We start from the raw sequence: 22,753 nt of genomic DNA on the forward strand, positions 1-22,753 counted from the left end.
GTGTGAGTGGGTTGAGTTGGGTGAGTGGAGTGAGCGGTGTGAGTGGGGTGAGTTGGGTGAGTGGTGTGGGTGAGGTGAGTGGGGTGAGTGAGTGGTGTGAGTGGGGTGAGCAGTGTGAGTGGGGTGAGTGGAGTGGGTGAGTGGGGTGAGCGGTGTGAGTGGGGTGAGCGAGCGGTGTGAGTGGTGTGAGTTGGGTGAGTGGGGTGAGTGGAGTGGGTGAGCGGTGTGAGCGGTGTGAGTGGGGTGAGTGGTGTGAGTGGAGTGAGTGGGGTGAGTTGGGTGAGTGGTATGAGTGGGGTGAGTGGGGTGAGTGGGGTGAGTTGGGTGAGCGGTGTGGGTGAGCGGTGTGAGCGGTGTGAGTGGGGTGAGTGGTGTGAGTGGGGTGAGTGGTGTGAGTGGGGTGAGCAGTGTGAGTGGGGTGAGTGGAGTGGGTGAGTGGAGTGAGTGGGGTGAGTAAGTGGGGTGAGTGAGTGGTGTGAGTGGGGTGAGCGGTGTGAGTGCAGTGACCGTGGAGTGGAGTGAGTGTCGATCAGTCGGCTTTGTTATCTCCCGATGTTTATCTGAATTTGGATTCGAGTTCAGTAAATGCCCCCCCCCCCCTTCCTGATCTACTTGGGGCCCCTACGCTTTTACTTGGCTTCAGCTGAGCCTGGAACCACCACCACTGACCCCGCCTATAACCCCCCCCCCCCCAGAAGTAAAACCCTCCCACAATGACCCCCTCCCCCCAAATTGATTTATGCTTTGGGCACCCTCCACCTCCCCCCCACCGCTACCCCATTGGTCTAACGCCACCGCCACCACGACCACCATCCGAGTGGCATCGCCGCAACTTCCCTCACTTCGTCCCCAACTCCGCTACCGCTCTGAGGTCCACTCCGGATTTTTGTTTCCACCCCCCGCGGGCCACCTCGTAGGGAACCTCTCAAGCGTCCTGCTCAGCGATGGAGTTCAACGTGCGGAGGATGGTGTCCGATGCTGGGACCCTGATCACGAGGGCTGTGCAGGTGAGACCTGGGAGGGAGGGAGGGACAGTGAGGGCATGGCTGCGGGTTTTAACTGGATTTAAATTGGGGGCGCCGCGGTAGCTAGATGTTAACTACCTCGCCTGGTATGCAGGAGGTTGTGGCGTCGATCCCGACCCTGACGCATGCTGCTGTATATGTGGAGTTTGCGTGTTCTCCCCATGGTGAGATGTTAACTACCTCGCCTGGTATGCAGGAGGTTGTGGCGTCGATCCCGACCCTGACGCATGCTGCTGTATATGTGGAGTTTGCGTGTTCTCCCCATGGTGAGATGTTAACTACCTCGCCTGGTATGCAGGAGGTCGTGGCGTCGATCCCGACCCTGACGCATACTGCTGTATATGTGGAGTTTGCGTGTTCTCCCCATGGTGAGATGTTAACTACCTCGCCTGGTATGCAGGAGGTCGTGGCGTCGCTCCCGACCCTGACGCATGCTGCTGTATATGTGGAGTTTGCGTGTCTCTCTCTCCCCGCAGTCGCGTGGATTTTTCTCCGGGTCCTTCGGTTTTTTTCCCCTCCACATTTAGAACCATGCGCTTCAAGCATTTTGCTGCTATAAATTTCCACACGACGATGACGGCGAGCCACTTTGTTGAGCTGTCATTTCTGATAGCCAGGTCGCTTCTGGAAAGAGAACTACATGGCTCAGTGGCGGGGGGGGGCGGGGTCGGGGCTTACCTGGTCTAATAAAAATCGTTCAATCGTTGTTTCATTTGATAGATTTGTATGTATGTTGACCTTGTCTCGCGCCGTACGTCGCCAGCCATGCTGATCACTTTGTGTGCAACGCAGTCACTGGTGGACGTTGAAGCTCACGAGTGAGCGCTCCGTGCTGAGGTTCATCCAGCACCCAGTGATTCACTCCACTCGCTCGGTCGCCCGTCGGCGGTCAGTCGCCCCCTCGTCACCCTTCTAACGCTACTAGGACGACTAATGCCGTGGTCAACTATTGCCGCGGACTTCACTCGGCGATTCGTCGACCAACCCAGGTTGAGGACTCGCGGAGCTGACTGCTCCTCTTTGTGAAGCTTTGAATGTCCTCCCCCTGCTGTGCAGAGAGTGAGTGAGCAGTGTGAGCGAGTCAAATGTGTGCTCTCTCCCCTTGGTGTGCAGTGCGAGTGCATGGAGTTTCTACTCCCCCTGCTCTGCCGGGAGTGAGTGTGTGTGAGTGAGTGGAGTTGTTATATTTGTTTTTATCAGTATATATTTATGTTTGGTGGAGCAGCAGCATAACGGCTGGCGCGTCGCGCTACGAACCCGGCGGCCCGAATTCGATTCCCGCTCACGGCCAACACCAATGACGATTTTCTGAACCATTCCTGGGCCTCCCGTAGGTAGACTCAGCTTCAAATGAGTACCCGGTGCGGTGTGTAAACATCGCCACTTGAGAGACAAAGGCGGCCGGGCGTGGTGCTGGCCACCCACACCCTCGTGTGCCGTTCCAGCCTTCACAGGTGCTACTCGCTAACAACACTTGCCCCAACAGTCTGTTCAGGCTACACGGGGGATATTTTGTTCACACATTCTCCCCCTGTTCCGCAGCGAGAGTGGGCGCGTGTTGGGTTTGTATTCCCTCCCCCTGTTCCGCATGGGTTTCCACACACAACAGTGTAGCCAATATCAGCCGAACTACATCCCCCAAAATCAAACAAAATTCTATTGAAACCACTCGATTGGGATCAAACAGCGGCTGCATCAGCAACACCGCCTCCGTCTCCTGCATGAGCTTTGAGACTCGGTGAGGCTTTGAGTAGATTGTCACACCCTGCTGTGTTTCTGTTGTTATACGCCAAAGATGATGATTGTAATGAAGCGTTTTATAAATATATTTTATTTCAGTGACCACCGGTCTGTCCACTTGTAATGAGCGAGGCCACTCACCGTGGGTGAAGCTCCTAGGTGTCAGTGAGCGTGGCTGTGCAAGACTGGGATTTTGGGCCACCCTGTATAACAATAATAGCTCTATGTGTCCTGACTTTTGGGCCACCCTGTATAATAACCCTGTGTCCTAACTTTTGAGCCACCCTGGAAAACAATGACCCTGCATGCACAGCTGTTTCTCTCCGCAACAACATCAGCCGTACCGAGCAGAAGATCCCCAGGTGACCAGTGTTTTACACGATTTGTAAACGTGTGCATGCCGCCGCCGAAATTAATGTAACTTCGCTGCAAATTAACTTCGTGCTGAACGAGGAGGTACCGGCGGTGTCAAGATCGGCCTCCATGGAAGAGGAGGCTCGTGAAGGATTCCACTGGGGAGTTGGGAGGCAGTCGCCCTGCAACAACCAGCAGAGGGCAGAGGAGCGACGCTCACAACAACGAGCGGAGCGCCGGGTGGATAAAATAAGACGAGTTGACACAGCAGGGGGCACAGGTGGTGCATCGGCCAGTCACCTCAGTCAGTCGACCCGTGGCACCTGGGTCTGTCCCGTGACCTCCTGCCAGCGGGCGTTCGACTTTTCACATGGCCTTAACGTGCACCCAGCCTGGCACAAGCGCCGCGGTGACATCACCGTCACTTAGTGGAGAATGGCGGTTCTTGTTGTTGTGGTAGCTCTCCAAAGGTGGGGAGGGGCATGAAGTGCTAGCAGTGGAGTGGGCGTGGCTCTCCGAGAGTGGGTGGGGGCCAAGTGCTAGCAATGGAGTGGGCGTGGCTCTCCGAGAGTGGGCGGGGGCCAAGTGCTAGCAGTTGAGTGGGCGTGGCTCTCCGAGAGTGGGCGGGGGCCAAGTGCTAGCAGTGGAGTGGGCGTGGCTCTCCGAGAGTGGGCGGGGCCCAAGTGCTAGCAGTTGAGTGGGCGTGGCTCTCCGAGAGTGGGCGGGGGCCAAGTGCTAGCAGTGGAGTGGGCGTGGCTCTCCGAGAGTGGGCGGGGGCCAAGTGCTAGCAGTGGAGTGGGCGTGGCTCTCCGAGAGTGGGCGGGGGCCAAGTGCTAGCAGTGGAGTGGGCGTGGCTCTCCGAGAGTGGGCGGGGGTCAAGTGCTAGCAGTTGAGTGGGCGTGGCTCTCCGAGAGTGGGCGGGGGCCAAGTGCTAGCAATGGAGTGGGCGTGGCTCTCCGAGAGTGGGCGGGGGCCAAGTGCTAGCAGTGGAGTGGGCGTGGCTCTCCGAGAGTGGGCGGGGGCCAAGTGCTAGCAATGGAGTGGGCGTGGCTCTCCGAGAGTGGGCGGGGGTCAAGTGCTAGCAGTTGAGTGGGCGTGGCTCTCCGAGAGTGGGCGGGGGCCAAGTGCTAGCAATGGAGTGGGCATGGCTCTCCGAGAGTGGGCGGGGGCCAAGTGCTAGCAGTGGAGTGGGCGTGGCTCTCCGAGAGTGGGCGGGGCCCAAGTGCTAGCAGTTGAGTGGGCGTGGCTCTCCGAGAGTGGGCGGGGGCCAAGTGCTAGCAGTGGAGTGGGCGTGGCTCTCCGAGAGTGGGCGGGGGCCAAGTGCTAGCAATGGAGTGGGCGTGGCTCTCCGAGAGTGGGCGGGGGCCAAGTGCTAGCAGTGGAGTGGGCGTGGCTCTCCGAGAGTGGGCGGGGCCCAGGGCGAGAGGGAAGGATTGACAGGGGGAGGAGCACTCACGACAGCTGGTGTGGAGCCCGCCAGACTCACCAACGGCGTCTCTCTCCACCACCTGCACGTGCGGCGTCGCAGATGGGCAGCGGGGAGCGGCCGCCGGAGCCCGTGGAGAGGGGAGAGGACGGAGCCGTGATGGCCCAGATGATGGAGAGGGTGGAGGTGACGAGGAGACGCAGCGAGGGTCTGGTGCACCACGCGCAGGCCCTGCTGCAGCCGAACCCAAGTGAGGGCCCCCCACACGACCCCCCCCCCCCTCCCACCACTCCATCACACTCACAATTGTTTCGCAACGATGATCCACCAACCCTGGCTGCTGCCTCCAGGGCGCTAGATCACGTGCCGCCACGGTGGCTAGGAGATGTTAACTACCTCGCCTGGTGTACAGGAGGTCGTGGGTTCAACCCCGACCTTGACGACGCCTGCTGCTGCTGCTGCTGTAAATTTGGAGTCTGCGTGTCTCTCTCTCATCATCATCATCACAGTGGCTAGGAGATGTTAACTACCTCTCCTGGTGTACAGGAGGTCGTGGGTTCGACCCCGAACCTGACGACGCCTGCTGCTGCTACTGTATATTTGGAGTTTGTGTCTCTCTCTCATCATCATCATCATAGTGGCTAGGAGATGTTAACTACCTCGCCTGGTCAACAGGAGGTCGTGAGTTCGACCCCGACCCTGACGACGCCTGCTGCTGCTACTGTATATTTGGAGTTTGTGTCTCTCTCTCCCCGTGGGTCGCGTGGGGTTCTCTCCGGGTCCTCCTCGTTTAGAATCAACGTCACAACGCGTTTTAGAGCAATTGGCTGCCGCTATAAATGTCCATGTGATGATGATGTTGATAAGCCAATTTCGTTGAGCTATCATTCGTGATGGCCAGGTCGCTTCTGAAAAACATCTCAGTGGCAGCTTAGTGTGGCGCCTTCCCCGGTAACAACACTGGTAACAACAACACTGGTAACAACAACAACACTGGTAACAACAACACTGGTAACAACAACAACAACACTGGTAACAACAACAACACTGGCAACAACAACACTGGCAACAACAACAACAACAACACTGGTAACAACAACAACAACACTGGTAACAACAACAACAACAATAACAAGACTGGTAACAACAACAACACTGGTAACAACAACACTGGTAACAACAACACTAGTAACAACAACAACAAAACTGGTAACAACAACAACAACACTGGTAACAACAACACTGGTAACAACAACAACAACACTGGTAACAACAACAACACTGGCAACAACAACACTGGCAACAACAACAACACTGGTAACAACAACAACACTGGTAACAACAACAACAACAACACTGGTAACAACAACAATAACAAGACTGGTAACAACAACAACACTGGTAACAACAACACTGGTAACAACAACACTAGTAACAACAACAACAAAACTGGTAACAACAACAACACTGGTAACAACAACAACACTGGTAACAACAACACTGGTAACAACAACAACAACACTGGCAACAACAACAACAACACTGGTAGCAACAACAACACTGGTAACAACAACAATACTGGTACCACCACTGGTACCACCACTGGTAACAACAACAACACTGGTAACAACAACAACAACATCAACAACAACACTGGTAACAACCACAACAACACTGGTAACAACAACACTGGTAACAACCACAACAACACTGGTAACAACAACACTGGTACCACCAACACTGGTAACAACAACAACAACACTGGTAACAACAACAACAACACTGGTAACAACAACAACAACACTGGTAACACCACTGGTACCACCACTGGTAACAACAACAACAGCACTGGTAACAACAACAACAACACTGGTAACAACAACAACCCTGGTAACAACAACAACAACACTGGTAACAACAACAACACTGGTAACAACAACACTGGTAACAACAACAACAACACTGGTAACAACAACAACAACAACACTGGTAACACCACTGGTACCACCACTGGTAACAACAACAACAGCACTGGTAACAACAACAACACTGGTAACAACAACAACCCTGGTAACAACAACAACAACACTGGTAACAACAACAACACTGGTAACAACAACACTGGTAACAACAACGACAACAACACTGGTAACAACAACAACAACACTGGTAACAACAACAACAACACTGGTAACAACAACAACAACAACACTGGTAACAACAACAACACTGGTAACAACAACAACACTGGTAACAACAACAACAACACTGGTAACAACAACAACAACAACAACACTGGTAACAACAACAACACTGGTAACAACAACAACAACAACACTGGTAACAACAACAACACTGGTAACAACAACAACAACACTGGTAACAACAACAACAACAACACTGGTAACAACAACAACAACACTGGTAACAACAACAACAACAACACTGGTAACAACAACAACACTGGTAACAACAACAACACTGGTAACAACAACACTGGTAACAACAACAACACTGGTAACAACAACAACACTGGTAACAACAACAACAACACTGGTAACAACAACAACACTGGTAACAACAACAACAACACTGGTAACAACAACAACACTGGTAACAACAACAACAACACTGGTAACAACAACAACACTGGTAACAACAACAACAACAACACTGGTAACAACAACAACAACACTGGTAACAACACAGCACTGGTAACAACAACAACACTGTTAACAACAACAACACTGGTAACACCACTGGTACCACCACTGGTAACAACAACAACAACACTGGTAACAACAACAACACTGGTAACAACAACACTGGTAACAACAACGACAACAACACTGGTAACAACAACAACACTGGTAACAACAACAACAACACTGGTAACAACAACAACACTGGTAACAACAACACTGGTAACAACAACGACAACAACACTGGTAACAACAACAACAACACTGGTAACAACAACAACACTGGTAACAACAACACTGGTAACAACAACAACAACACTGGTAACAACAACAACAACAACACTGGTAACAACAACAACAACAACACTGGTAACAACAACAACACTGGTAACAACAACAACAACACTGGTAACAACAACAACAACAACACCGGTAACAACAACAACAACACTGGTAACAACAACAACACTGGTAACAACAACAACAACACTGGTAACAACAACAACAACACTGGTGACAACAACAACAACAACACTGGTAACAACAACAACACTGGTAACAACAACAACAACACTGGTAACAACAACAACAACAACACTGGTAACAACAACAACAACACTGGTAACAACAACAACACTGGTAACAACAACAACAACACTGGTAACAACAACAACAACACTGGTAACAACAACAACACTGGTAACAACAACAACACTGGTAACAACAACAACAACACTGGTAACAACAACACTGGTACCACCACTGGTACCACCACTGGTAACAACAACAACAACACTGGTAACAACAACAACAACACTGGTAACAACAACAACACTGGTAACAACAACAACAACAACACTGGTAACAACAACACTGGTAACAACAACAACAACACTGGTAACAACAACAACACTGGTAACAACAACAACAACACTGGTAACAACAACAACACTGGTAACAACAACAACAACAACACTGGTAACAACAACAACACTGGTAACAACAACAACACCAACACTGGTAACAACAACACTGGTAACAACAACACTGGTAACAACAACAACACTGGTAACAACAACAACACTGGTAACAACAACACTGGTAACAACAACAACACTGGTAACAACAACAACAACACTGGTAACAACAACAACAACACTGGTAACAACAACAACACTGGTAACAACAACAACAACACTGGTAACAACAACAACAACACTGGTAACCACAACAACACTGGTAACAACAACAACAACAACACTGGTAACAACAACAACACTGGTAACAACAACAACAACAACAACACTGGTAACAACAACAACAACACTGGTAACAACAACACTGGTAACAACAACAACACTGGTAACAACAACAACACTGGTAACAACAACACTGGTAACAACAACAACAACACTAGTAACAACAACAACAACACTGGTAACAACAACAACACTGGTAACAACAACAACAACACTGGTAACAACAACAACAACAACACTGGTAACAACAACAACAACACTGGTAACAACAACAACACTGGTAACAACAACAACACTGGTAACAACAACACTGGTAACAACAACAACAACAACACTAGTAACAACAACAACAACACTGGTAACAACAACAACAACAACACTGGTAACAACAACAACAACAACACTGGTAACCACAACAACACTGGTAACAACAACACTGGTAACAACAACAACAACACTGGTAACAACAACAACAACAACACTGGTAACAACAACACTGGTAACAACAACAACAACACTGGTAACAACAACAACACTGGTAACAACAACAACACTGGTAACAACAACAACAACACTGGTAACAACAACAACAACAACACTGGTAACAACAACAACACTGGTAACAACAACACTGGTAACAACAACAACAACACTGGTAACAACAACAACACTGGTAACAACAACAACACTGGTAACAACAACAACACTGGTAACAACAACAACAACACTGGTAACAACAACACTGGTACCACCACTGGTACCACCACTGGTAACAACAACAACAACAACACTGGTAACAACAACAACACTGGTAACAACAACAACACTGGTAACAACAACAACAACACTGGTAACAACAACACTGGTAACAACAACAACAACAACACTGGTAACAACAACAACACTGGTAACAACAACAACAACACTGGTAACAACAACAACAACACTGGTAACAACAACAACAACACTGGTAACAACAACAACACTGGTAACAACAACAACACTGGTAACAACAACAACAACACTGGTAACAACAACACTGGTAACAACAACAACACTGGTAACAACAACAACACTGGTAACAACAACACTGGTAACAACAACAACACTGGTAACAACAACAACAACACTGGTAACAACAACAACAACACTGGTAACAACAACAACACTGGTAACAACAACAACAACACTGGTAACAACAACAACAACACTGGTAACCACAACAACACTGGTAACAACAACAACAACAACACTGGTAACAACAACAACACTGGTAACAACAACAACAACAACACTGGTAACAACAACAACAACACTGGTAACAACAACACTGGTAACAACAACAACACTGGTAACAACAACAACACTGGTAACAACAACACTGGTAACAACAACAACAACACTAGTAACAACAACAACAACACTGGTAACAACAACAACAACACTGGTAACAACAACAACAACACTGGTAACAACAACAACACTGGTAACAACAACACTGGTAACAACAACAACACTGGTAACAACAACAACAACACTGGTAACAACAACACTGGTAACAACAACAACAACAACACTAGTAACAACAACAACAACACTGGTAACAACAACAACAACACTGGTAACAACAACAACAACAACAACACTGGTAACCACAACAACACTGGTAACAACAACACTGGTAACAACAACAACACTGGTAACAACAACAACAACACTGGTAACAACAACACTGGTAACAACAACAACATTGGTAACAACAACACTGGTAACAACAACAACACTGGTAACAACAACAACACTGGTAACAACAACAACAACACTGGTAACCACAACAACACTGGTAACAACAACACTGGTAACAACAACACTGGTAACAACAACACTGGTAACAACAACAACACTGGTACCACCACTGGTAACAACAACAACAACACTGGTACCACCACTGGTACCACCAACACTGGTAACCACAACAATGACACTGGTACCACCACTGGTACCACCAACACTGGTAACCACAACAACGACAACACTGGTACCACCACCACTGGTAACAACCACAACCACGACAACACTGGTGGTGGTGACGTGGTGCTCTCCCTCTTCATGTTTGGCCCAGACCTCAGGCTGGAGGAGTTCTTCCTGGGCAAGTTGGACCGCAAGGCACCAGCTCGCGCCACCGCTCTGGAGCAGCTGGGGCAGGCCATGACGGAGGCTGCCAACGACCTGGGCCCTGCCACTGCCTACGGTGGGGGGGGGGCGTGAGTGGGGGGGGTCATGAGTGGGGGGGGGCGTGAGTGGGGGGGGGTCATGAGTGGGGTGGGGGTCGTGAGTGGGGGGTCGTGAGTGGGGGGAGTCGTGAGTGGGGGGGGGGGGGGCGTGAGTGGGGGGGGGACGTGAGTGGGGGGGGGGGGTCGTGAGTGGGGGGACGTGAGTGGGGGGGGGACGTGAGTGGGGGGGTCATGAGTGGGGGGGGGGACGTGAGTGGGGGGGTCATGAGTGGGGGGGGGGGGACGTGAGTGGGGGGGGGGGTGTGAGTGGGGGTCGTGAGTGGGGGGGGGGGTCGTGAGTGGGGGGGGGGTGTGAGTGGGGGGGTCGTGAGTGGGTTCGCTGTCTCTCTCTGGCTGTGAAATTATTAAAGGCGCAGCCCCTGCAACTGCCGGATCAAGCTTCTGCTGTCGGAAGGCGGTCTCGCCTTCTTAGAGGCGGAGGCGAGGGGGGGAGGGGTGCATCAATGCCGGACGAAGCTAGCGAGGGGCCTGTGGTATATGTTGTTATAAAAACACTAATTTTTAACTTGCGTAGTAAAGTAATTGTATTTTTTCATTCGCTTTACAGCCAGATAACACGACAAATCGCGATCCTTAAACGCCCAGTCGTTCATAAAAGTTGAAGGCTGTATAGTACTATAGTAATAGAGCAAGTGCAGAATCACTGAACCGGAATTGGTATCTTGAAAGTATTTAGCGCAGGGCCCTTGAAAGTGCGGGGCCGGTATAGTAGTAGTACTACCACAATACGACTACACGTGTAGTAGTAGTACTACACGTGTAGTAGTATAGTAGTACTACTACTACCACACGTGTAGTAGTATAATAGTACTACTACACGTGTAGTAGTATTACTACTATACGTGTAGTAATACTACTATACTACTACACGTGTAGTAGTAGCTACTACTAATATAGTAGTAGTAGTAGCTACTGTAGTGGCTACTTGTGTAGCGACTTGTGCTGCAAGGAAAATGCGGCACTGGTGCAGCCCCTCCGTCTAGAAGAGGGGCGATCTGTGGGCGTCTTGCAAGCGGTGGCAGTCCCCAGGGTCCACAACACCACCACCAACACCACCAACACCACCACCAACACCACCAACAACACCACCGCGTGTGACCTGCCAATAAATTAACATCGAGGTGGTGGCGTGCCACGTGATTGCGTCAGGAGTAGCGGAGTGGTGAATCGTCTCCGTGATAACGAAATTAAACTCAACAATTGTTTTTGTATTATATGAACTAAACAACTGTACTGAGAGAGACACGCAAACTCCAAATATGCAGCAGCAGCTGGCGTCAGGGTCGAGATCGAACCCGCGACCTCCTGTACACCAGGCGAGGGAGTTAACATCTCCTAGCCACCGTGGGAGGACGACATTGAAGCTCTCTGCCCCGCTCGCCAGCCAGCCGCAGGAGCGAGGCAATTACAGGGGACTGGGCTGGATCGTTCTTTCACGTCCGCATCGTCACCCCCCACCCACCACCCCATTACTCAAGCGGCCGTAGCTCACAATCCCACTGAGTGCCAAACCCTGTTCCGTGTCAGACTCATCACCCTGATTCCTGCCCCTCCCTCCATCCTCCTATTCACCCCCTCCATCCCCCCTCTACCCCTCCCACCACCCCCCCTCCACCCCCCTCCACCCCCCTCCACCCCCTTCCACCCCCACCAGTCCTGACTTGTTATGAGTGCAGTCGCCAAATGAATTTGACGGCGACTGAATGGGGGGGGGGGCACCTGGGGCGGATGGAGCCGTGGCAGAGAGGAAGCTCTGTGTGCAACACCACACACAGATATATACACAGTCGATAATCGATTATCACAGATATATACACAGTCGATAATCGATTATCACAGATATATACACAGTCGATAATCGATTATCACACAGATATATACACAGTCGATAATCGATTATCACAGATATATACACAGTCGATAATCGATTATCACAGATATATACACAGTCGATAATCGATTATCACACGGATATATACACAGTCGATAATCGATTATCACAGATATATACACAGTCGATAATCGATTATCACAGATATATACACAGTCGATAATCGATTATCACAGATATATACAGTCGATCATCGATTATCACACGGATATATACAGTCGATAATCGATTATCACACAGATATATACACAGTCGATAATCGATCATCACAGATATATACAGTCGATCATCGATTATCACACATAGAGTCGATCATCTATTATCACAGATATATACAGTCGATAATCGATTGTCACACACATACAATATATACACAGTAGATAATCGATTATCACACAGATATATGCACAGTCGATCATCGATTATATTATCACACACATAATACAGATTCGATCATCGATTATTATAATGTAGTGTATATAGTTAGTTCATAGTTCATTTATTTGGTATAGCCCTGTGAGCCATTCGGCTCTTGAGTCGGGTGCAACCACAACAAACAAAAAACATGAACAAGAAAACATCTTAAAGTGATTATGTGACTGTGCAAACAGAAAATCCAGGAAAAAAATATCAAAATATTCCTGAAATAGCACCGTACACCAACGCTGTGTGCAAAAATCCCAGTGGGATGCAAGTCAAATAACAACAACAACCACAAGACAACTAAGATTAAGGCCATCAGTCTAACTCCGTACTACAATAAACAAAAACATGGCCAAAACAAAAAAAACGTTTTCGAAATCACTGTGCCCGAATTTTTAACAATAAACTACGTAAATAAATTATAACACCAAAATCTAGAGCCATATTTTAGGTCACTGAATAGCAGTGGCAGCTAGGGTTGTACAACTCCTCTAGAGCAGTTTTGAGTGAAGATCTCATAGGTAGTGATTCAAGTTGCAGTTTATTGGCAATAGCATTCCAGACCCTCGGGGCATCAATAGCAAAGGCCCTTCCTCCAGTTTTTGTACGGCAATAGGGAATGTGAAGCTGGTAAATGAGCGAAGACCTGAGGTCAAATTTGTTCTTTGAAACGGAGAGGAGATCCAGTAGGTAGTCTGCGGAATTTTTTGTAAGTACATCGTGAATAAATAAGATCTGGTGCACAAGCCGTCGAACATTAAGATATGTTAAGTTTGACCCAATGTAGAGATCAGTGGTGAGTCCTATATGGGCAGTTCAATGTAAATCTTAAGGCCGAGTGATAGATGAAATCTAGCTTCTTCAGTACAGTACTTGGGGCTGATTTATACACGATGTCACAGTAGTCAAGTAGAGGCAGTATGGTAGCTTTGATCAATTCCAAACGGAACATGGGGGGAAGCAGTGCTTGTGTCGATACAGAACACCAATTTTTATTTTTGTCTTTTTACCAATATAATCAATGTGATCTTCAAAACTAAGTTTTGAATCCAGATCTTGACTTGCTCTATTTGATAATAATTCAAGGAATGTAATTGGGGAAAAATAACTTCCTGCTTTAGTCCCGGAGAGAAGCATAGCACCTTGGTTTTGGAGGTATTCAGGACTAGTTTAAGAGAAACTAGCTGATGTTGTAGTTTGTTGAAATCACCCTGGAGCTTAGCAATCACGTCATCCAGAGAGCGGCCAGCAGTAATCAGTATCGTGTCATCTGCAAAAAGATTTACCCTGGAATGATCCAGTTTAGTGCCCAAGTCATTGACATAAAGAGAGAACAATCAGGCGTAGCTACTGTGCAGTGTATAATGTACCGTATGTAATATTTAACACTAAAATCAGGCATAGCTACTGTGTAGTGTATAATGTACCATAAATAATATTTAACACTAAAATCAGGAGTAACTACTACCTGTGCGTTGAACTTCTTTCAAGCCGTACGTTAGCCAACAATGCTGATCGGAGGTGCAGTGTCGAGTCTCTGGGCAGTGTTGAGTCTATGGGCAGTGTTGAGTCTCTGGGCAGTGTTGAGTCTATGGGCAGTGTTGAGTCTATGGGCAGTGTTGAGTTTATGGGCAGTGCTGAGTCTCTGGGCAGTGTTGAGTCTATGGGCAGTGTTGAATCTATGGGCAGTGTTGAGTCTATGGGCAGTGTTGAGTCTCTGGGCAGTGTTGAGTCTATGGGCAGTGTTCAGTCTCTGGACAGTGTTGAGTCTCTGGGCAGTGTTGAGTCTATGGGCAGTGTTCAGTCTCTGGGCAGTGTTGAGTCTATGGGCAGTGTTGAGTCTCTGGGCAGTGTTGAGTCTATGGGCAGTGTTGAGTCTATGGGCAGTGTTGAGTCTATGGGCAGTGCTGAGTCTCTGGGCAGTGTTGAGTCTATGGGCAGTGTTGAGTCTATGGGCAGTGTTGAGTCTATGGGCAGTGTTGAGTCTCTGGGCAGTGTTGAGTCTCTGGGCAGTGTTGAGTCGATGGGCAGTGTTGAGTCTATGGGCAGTGTTGAGTCTGTGGGCAGTGTTGAGTCTATGGGCAGTATTGAGTCTGTGGGCAGTGTTGAGTCTATGGGCAGTGTTGAGTCTATGGGCAGTGTTGAGTCTATGGGCAGTGTTGAGTCTATGGGCAGTGTCGAGTCTCTGGGCAGTGTTGATTCTATGGGCAGTGTTGAGTCTATGGGCAGTGTCGAGTATATGGGCAGTGTTGAGTCTATGGGTAGTGTTGAGTCTATGGGCAGTGTTGAGTCTATGGGCAGTGTTGAGTCTATGGGCAGTGTTGAGTCTATGGGCAGTGTTGAGTCTATGGGCAGTGTTTAGTCTATGGGCAGTGTTGAGTCAATGGGTAATGTTGAGTCTATGGGCAGTGTTGAGTCTATGGGCAGTGTTGTGTCTGTGGGCAGTGTTGAGTCTATGGGCAGTGTTGAGTCTATGGGTAGTGTCGAGTATATGGGCAGTGTTGAGTCTATGGGCAGTGTTGAGTATATGGGCAGTGTTGATTCTATGGGCAGTGTTGAGTCTATGGGCAGTGTTGATTCTATGGGCAGTGTTGAGTCTATGGACAGTGTTGATTCTATGGGCAGTGTTGATTCTATGGGCAGTGTTGAGTCTATGGGCAGTGTTGAGTCTATGGGCAGTGTTGAGTCTATGGGCAGTGTTGAGTCTATGGGCAGTGTTGAGTCTATGGGCAGTATTGAGTCTATGGGCAGTGTTGAGTCTGTGGGCAGTGTCGAGTATATGGGCAGTGTTGAGTCTATGGGCAGTGTTGAGTATATGGGCAGTGTTGATTATATGGGCAGTGTTGAGTCTATGGGTAGTGTTGATTCTATGGGCAGTGTTGAGTCTATGGACAGTGTTGATTCTATGGGCAGTGTTGATTCTATGGGCAGTGTTGAGTCTATGGGCAGTGTTGAGTCTATGGGCAGTGTTGAGTCTATGGGTAGTGTTGAGTCTATGGGCAGTGTTGAGTCTATGGGTAGTGTTGAGTCTATGGGCAGTGTTGAGTCTATAGGTAATGTTGAGTCTATGGGCAGTGTTGAGTCTATGGGCAGTGTTGAGTCTATGGGCAGTGTTGAGTCTATGGGCAGTGTTTAGTCTATGGGCAGTGTTGAGTCTATGGGTAATGTTGAGTCTATGGGCAGTGTTGAGTCTATGGGCAGTGTTGAGTCTGTGGGCAGTGTTGAGTCTATGGGAAGTGTTGAGTCTATGGGTAGTGTCGAGTATATGGGCAGTGTTGAGTCTATGGGCAGTGTTGAGTATATGGGCAGTGTTGATTCTATGGGCAGTGTTGAGTCTATGGGCAGTGTTGATTCTATGGGCAGTGTTGAGTCTATGGACAGTGTTGATTCTATGGGCAGTGTTGATTCTATGGGCAGTGTTGAGTCTATGGGCAGTGTTGAGTCTATGGGCAGTGTTGAGTCTATGGGCAGTGTTGAGTCTATGGGCAGTATTGAGTCTATGGGCAGTGTCGAGTCTGTGGGCAGTGTCGAGTATATGGGCAGTGTTGAGTCTATGGGCAGTGTTGAGTATATGGGCAGTGTTGATTATATGGGCAGTGTTGAGTCTATGGGCAGTGTTGATTCTATGGGCAGTGTTGAGTCTATGGACAGTGTTGATTCTATGGGCAGTGTTGATTCTATGGGCAGTGTTGAGTCTATGGGCAGTGTTGAGTCTATGGGCAGTGTTGAGTCTATGGGCAGTGTTGAGTCTATGGGCAGTGTTGAGTCTATGGGCAGTGTTGAGTCTATGGGTAGTGTTGAGTCTATGGGCAGTGTTGAGTCTATGGGTAGTGTTGAGTCTATGGGCAGTGTTGAGTCTATGGGCAGTGTGTATGTGTGTACATTGAACTTCTTTCGCACCGTACGTAGCCAACCGTACTCAGAGTGCGGTCTCAGGACCACCACGGCTCCGTGACGCTCCTCCACGTGGCAGTGATGCATGACCCCCCTCCCCCCGTGACCCCCCTCCCCCCGTGACCCCCCTCCCCCCGTGACCCCCCTCCCCCCATGACCCCGCGTGACCCCCCTCCCCCCGTGACCCCCCTCCCCCCGTGACCCCCCTCCCCCCGTGACCCCCCTCCCCCCGTGACCCTCCTCCCCCCGTGACCCCCCTCCCCCGTGACCCCGCGTGGCACGCAGGCCGGGCGCTGCTGCGCTGCGGCGAGACTCAGCAGCGGCTCGGCCTGGCTCAGAGAGACTTCGCGCGAGCCGCCTCCACCACCTTCCTGCGTCCCCTGCAGAGCTTCCTCGACTCCGACTGCCGCGTCATCGCGGCAAGTCGCACTCTCGCGAGACCGGGGTGATGGTGGGAGTGGGGGGCACGGGATTGCACACGGGGTGGGGGGGGGCACAGCAGTCTCGTGCGCATATACTCAACTATGCCCATAGACTCAACACTTCCCATAGACTCAACACTGCCCATAGACTCAACACTGCCCATAGACTCAACACTGCCCATAGACTCAACACTGCCCATAGACTCAACACTGCCCATAGACTCAACACTTCCCATAGACTCAACACTGCCCATAGATTTCGATTTAAAGCTTTCGTGACTGCAATGATTCATCTTCTTTGGTTCTTTCGGTAAAGTCACGTAGAATGAGAATAAAATAATAAATTGATAAAATAAAATAACACAATAATATTCTCACGACGTTTCGGCCACAACACAAGCGGCCTTCATCAGGTGAAGGGGGCGAGACTGTCTGGTAGGACAGCGCTGGAGTGAGAGAGCCACGTTCAGATCACGGCTTTTAAGCTGTGTGAGAGGAACAAAGAGCCTTGACAAAGGGATTAGCATAAAATTTAGCATTGAAATGGCTGAATGATTAGCTTGTGACTGGTCACAGAAATAGCTATGTTAAAAGTTAAAGCATACACATCCGCAGAGGCACCCATTGTTAAAAGGAATTAGCATAGAATTTAGCATTGAAATAGATAAGTTAAGGCATACACATCCGCAGAGGCACCCCTTGACAATGGGATTAGCATAGAATTTAGCATTGAAATGGCTGAGTGACTCGCTTGTTAATGCTACAGAAATAGTTACGTTGAAGTCAGAGCATACACATTCACCGAGGCACTTAGTACAAATCAAACAGGAGAATTTAGCATTGAAATAACTAGGCGAATTTAGCATTGAAATAACTGGGTGATTTGCTAGTGACTGGTCACAGAAATGACTACACATCTGAGCTATTCACAGTACTATATAGTGAACCAATAAAAACTAAAATATAAATTACCTTCATGTTATCAATAAACTCTATATTCTCCAATCAGCTAAGCTACCAACCATAAGTCGTTATATATCACAATGCTATATGGCGAAAAAATGGGTGGATTCTTACCCTCAAATTTCCGTACCACGGATAGCTACGGGCCCCGTTCAGACGGACGAGTTCGTCCATGGTCGGAACAGAGGAGGGGGAGAGAGACAGCTGCGAAGCCCTAGTATACTCCATGTTGTAAACCATACCATTAACCGTGGTGTGAGAGGTATTAAGAGGCAATGCTGGCGAAAGAGCTGCGGTCTGAAGGTCATCATAAAATTACAATTAATTAAGAACAGAAATGATTTAACACATCTTTCCAGTGGTTACTAAGCCTGAATCCATCTTCTCGGTTGAAATTGTCTCTGTGCTTGTATATGTGAATGGCCTCATGAACGAATCTCTCATGGTAGCCAGTTGGTTTGCAAAGAACCTCCGTCTTGGAGAAGTCAATGTCATGTGAGCCCACTGAATTGTAACAGTGATCTGCCACGGCAGAGGAGTTCGTCTTACCGTGTTTCAAGTCTGCTTTATGTTCGCGGATGCGGTCCGAGATATGTCTTTTGGTTTCTCCAATGTAGCTACTACCACAGAGGCACTTTAGTTTGTAAACGCCCGGGTACTGTATGTCTGGAAGAGCATCTTTTACAGATGGAACTAAATCACGGATTTTGTGTACTGTGTTGAATCGGACCTGGATCTTGTGTTTATTCAGGATTTTGGAGATCTTTTTAGTGACCCCTGCAATGTAGGGTAAGGTGATGGTTTTGAGTGGCTCCACAAGAGGATCCTTCTTCATGACTGGAGTGATGGCTTTGCGGATTGTGTAGTCGGAGTAGCCATTAGCCCTGAGAGCCTGGTGTACGTGCTTGAGTTCACTGGTAATGTGTTCCTGGTCGGAAATGCATTGGGCTCTATGGTATAGAGTCTTGATGAGGCAGTTCTTCTGGGATGGATGGTGGTGGGAATCCGGTTTCAAGTAAGCATCTGTATGGGTAGCTTTCCTGTAGACAGAGTGGCTCATTGAACCATCATGTCTCCTTTTAATTAAGACATCCAGAAAGGGTAGTTTGCCATCTTTTTCGACCTCCATGGTAAATCTGATGGCTGGGTGTATGGAATTGATGTGGTCGCGGAATTGGTCTAGAGCAGGTTGGCCATGTGGCCAGATGACAAAGGTGTCATCAACGTACCTCTTCCATAAGGTCGGGCGTAGAGTGGCAGTCTGGATGGCGTCAGTTTCAAATTTTTCCATGAATACGTTGGCTACAACCGGAGATAGGGGGGAGCCCATTGGGGTGCCCTCAGTTTGTTTGTAGATGGCAAACTACCCTTTCTGGATGTCTTAATTAAAAGGAGACATGATGGTTCAATGAGCCACTCTGTCTACAGGAAAGCTACCCATACAGATGCTTACTTGAAACCGGATTCCCACCACCATCCATCCCAGAAGAACTGCCTCATCAAGACTCTATACCATAGAGCCCAATGCATTTCCGACCAGGAACACATTACCAGTGAACTCAAGCACGTACACCAGGCTCTCAGGGCTAATGGCTACTCCGACTACACAATCCGCAAAGCCATCACTCCAGTCATGAAGAAGGATCCTCTTGTGGAGCCACTCAAAACCATCACCTTACCCTACATTGCAGGGGTCACTAAAAATATCTCCAAAATCCTGAATAAACACAAGATCCAGGTCCGATTCAACACAGTACACAAAATCCGTGATTTAGTTCCATCTGTAAAAGATGCTCTTCCAGACATACAGTACCCGGGCGTTTACAAACTAAAGTGCCTCTGTGGTAGTAGCTACATTGGAGAAACCAAAAGACATATCTCGGACCGCATCCGCGAACATAAAGCAGACTTGAAACACGGTAAGACGAACTCCTCTGCCGTGGCAGATCACTGTTACAATTCAGTGGGCTCACATGACATTGACTTCACCAAGACGGAGGTTCTTTGCAAACCAACTGGCTACCATGAGAGATTCGTTCATGAGGCCATTCACATATACAAGCACAGAGACAATTTCAACCGAGAAGATGGATTCAGGCTTAGTAACCACTGGAAAGATGTGTTAAATCATTTCTGTTCTTAATTAATTGTAATTTTACGATGACCTTCAGACCGCAGCTCTTTCGCCAGCATTGCCTCTTAATACCTCTCACACCACGGTTAATGGTAGGGTTTACAACATGGAGTATACTAGGGCTTCGCAGCTGTCTCTCTCCCCCTCCTCTGTTCCGACCATGGACGAACTCGTCCGTCTGAACGGGGCCCGTAGCTATCCGTGGTACGGAAATTTGAGGGTAAGAATCCACCCATTTTTTCGCCATATAGCATTGTGATATATAACGACTTATGGTTGGTAGCTTAGCTGATTGGAGAATATAGAGTTTATTGATAACATGAAGGTAATTTATATTTTAGTTTTTATTGGTTCACTATATAGTACTGTGAATAGCTCAGATGTGTAGTCATTTCTGTGACCAGTCACTAGCAAATCACCCAGTTATTTCAATGCTAAATTCGCCTAGTTATTTCAATGCTAAATTCTCCTGTTTGATTTGTACTAAGTGCCTCGGTGAATGTGTATGCTCTGACTTCAACGTAACTATTTCTGTAGCAGTTACAAGCGAGTCACTCAGCCATTTCAATGCTAAATTCTATGCTAATCCCATTGTCAAGGGGTGCCTCTGCGGATGTGTATGCCTTAACTTATCTATTTCAATGCTAAATTCTATGCTAATTCCTTTTAACAATGGGTGCCTCTGCGGATGTGTATGCTTTAACTTTTAACATAGCTATTTCTGTGACCAGTCACAAGCTAATCATTCAGCCATTTCAATGCTAAATTTTATGCTAATCCCTTTGTCAAGGCTCTTTGTTCCTCTCACACAGCTTAAAAGCCGTGATCTGAACGTGGCTCTCTCACTCCAGCGCTGTCCTACCAGACAGTCTCGCCCCCTTCACCTGATGAAGGCCGCTTGTGTTGTGGCCGAAACGTCGTGAGAATATTATTGTGTTATTTTATTTTATCAATTTATTATTTTATTCTCATTCTACGTGACTTTACCGAAAGAACCAAAGAAGACTGCCCATAGACTCAACACTGCCCATAGACTCAACACTGCCCATAGACTCAACACTGCCCATAGACTCAACACTGCCCATAGACTCAACACTACCCAAGACTCAGCACTGCCCATAGACTCAACACTGCCCATAGACTCAACACTGCCCATAGACTCAACACTACCCAAGACTCAGCACTGCCCATAGACTCAACACTGCCCATAGACTCAACACTGCCCATAGACTCAACACTGCCCATAGACTCAACACTGCCCATAGACTCAACACTGCCCATAGACTCAACACTTCCCATAGACTCAACACTGCCCATAGACTCAACACTGCCCATAGACTCAACACTGCCCATAGACTCAACACTGCCCATAGACTCAACACTACCCAAGACTCAGCACTGCCCATAGACTCAACACTGCCCATAGACTCAACACTGCCCATAGACTCAACACTACCCAAGACTCAGCACTGCCCATAGACTCAACACTTCCCATAGACTCAACACTGCCCATAGAATCAACACTGCCCATAGACTCAACACTGCCCATAGATTATTAAACCTCCTTTGCCAGTACCAAAATGCAAGCAAAAAAACATACTATGATATGTTTGGTCCACACCAAAGCCGTCCCTTAGTGTGGGCCAATCAGTTTCAAGAACAATGCATATATTATCATAGTATGTTTTTGTTTGCATTTTGACTGCAGGTATTGTGGTTAATGCAGACATGAATCCTTGTAAAAAGGTTTCAGTTTTGTTGCCAGAAAAAAAGGGGAAAACCCCTATTATTACTGCCCATAGACTCAACACTGCCCACAGACTGACACTGCCCAGATGATGTGGTGATGAGGTGGTGATGTATGATGAGTAGGTGATGATGGTGGTGATGAGGTGGTGATGAGGTGGTGATGATGGTGGTGATGATGGTGGTGATGAGGTGGTGATGTGTGATGAGTAGGTGATGATGGTGGTGATGAGTAGGTGGTGATGGTGGTGGTGAGGTGGTGATGTGTGATGATGGTGGTGATGAGGTGATGATGTGTGATGAGTAGGTGATGATGGTGGTGATGAGGTGGTGATGTGTGATGAGTAGGTGATGATGGTGGTGATGAGGTGGTGATGGTGGTGAGGTGGTGATGAGTGATGAGTAGGTGATGATGGTGGTGATGAGGTGGTGATGGTGGTGAAGTGGTGATGTGTGATGAGTAGGTGATGATGGTGGTGA

The 22,753-nt window shown here is 48.2% G+C and overlaps 1 protein-coding gene across 1 annotated transcript; it reads left to right on the forward strand.

Moving 5' to 3' along the window:
* Nucleotides 1–777: 777 nt before the first annotated feature.
* Nucleotides 778–17,745, forward strand: LOC116955329 (endophilin-B1-like). The gene is made up of 4 exons (XM_032976350.2): nucleotides 778–1,007; nucleotides 4,648–4,795; nucleotides 10,629–10,757; nucleotides 17,294–17,745. The coding sequence occupies exons 1-4, from the start codon at nucleotides 945–947 to the stop codon at nucleotides 17,455–17,457; spliced, it is 504 nt and encodes a 167-aa protein (XP_032832241.1). The 5' UTR covers nucleotides 778–944; the 3' UTR covers nucleotides 17,458–17,745.
* The last annotated feature ends 5,008 nt before the right edge of the window (nucleotides 17,746–22,753 follow it).

Source organism: Petromyzon marinus, chromosome 59, assembly GCF_048934315.1.
Source record: "Petromyzon marinus isolate PM22_M1 ecotype Great Lakes invasive population chromosome 59, UKy_Petmar_22M1.pri1.0, whole genome shotgun sequence".
NCBI classification, from domain to species: Eukaryota; Metazoa; Chordata; class Hyperoartia; order Petromyzontiformes; family Petromyzontidae; genus Petromyzon; species Petromyzon marinus.

Excerpts from the sequence above, each read along its gene's own strand:
- LOC116955329 (XM_032976350.2), top strand. The coding sequence starts at position 945 with ATGGAGTTCAACGTGCGGAGGATGGTGTCCGATGCTGGGACCCTGATC. Across the intron at positions 1,008-4,647 it reads TGATCACGAGGGCTGTGCAG|ATGGGCAGCGGGGAGCGGCC; the intron begins GTGAGACCTGGG and ends GCGGCGTCGCAG. Across the intron at positions 10,758-17,293 it reads GGGCCCTGCCACTGCCTACG|GCCGGGCGCTGCTGCGCTGC; the intron begins GTGGGGGGGGGG and ends CGTGGCACGCAG.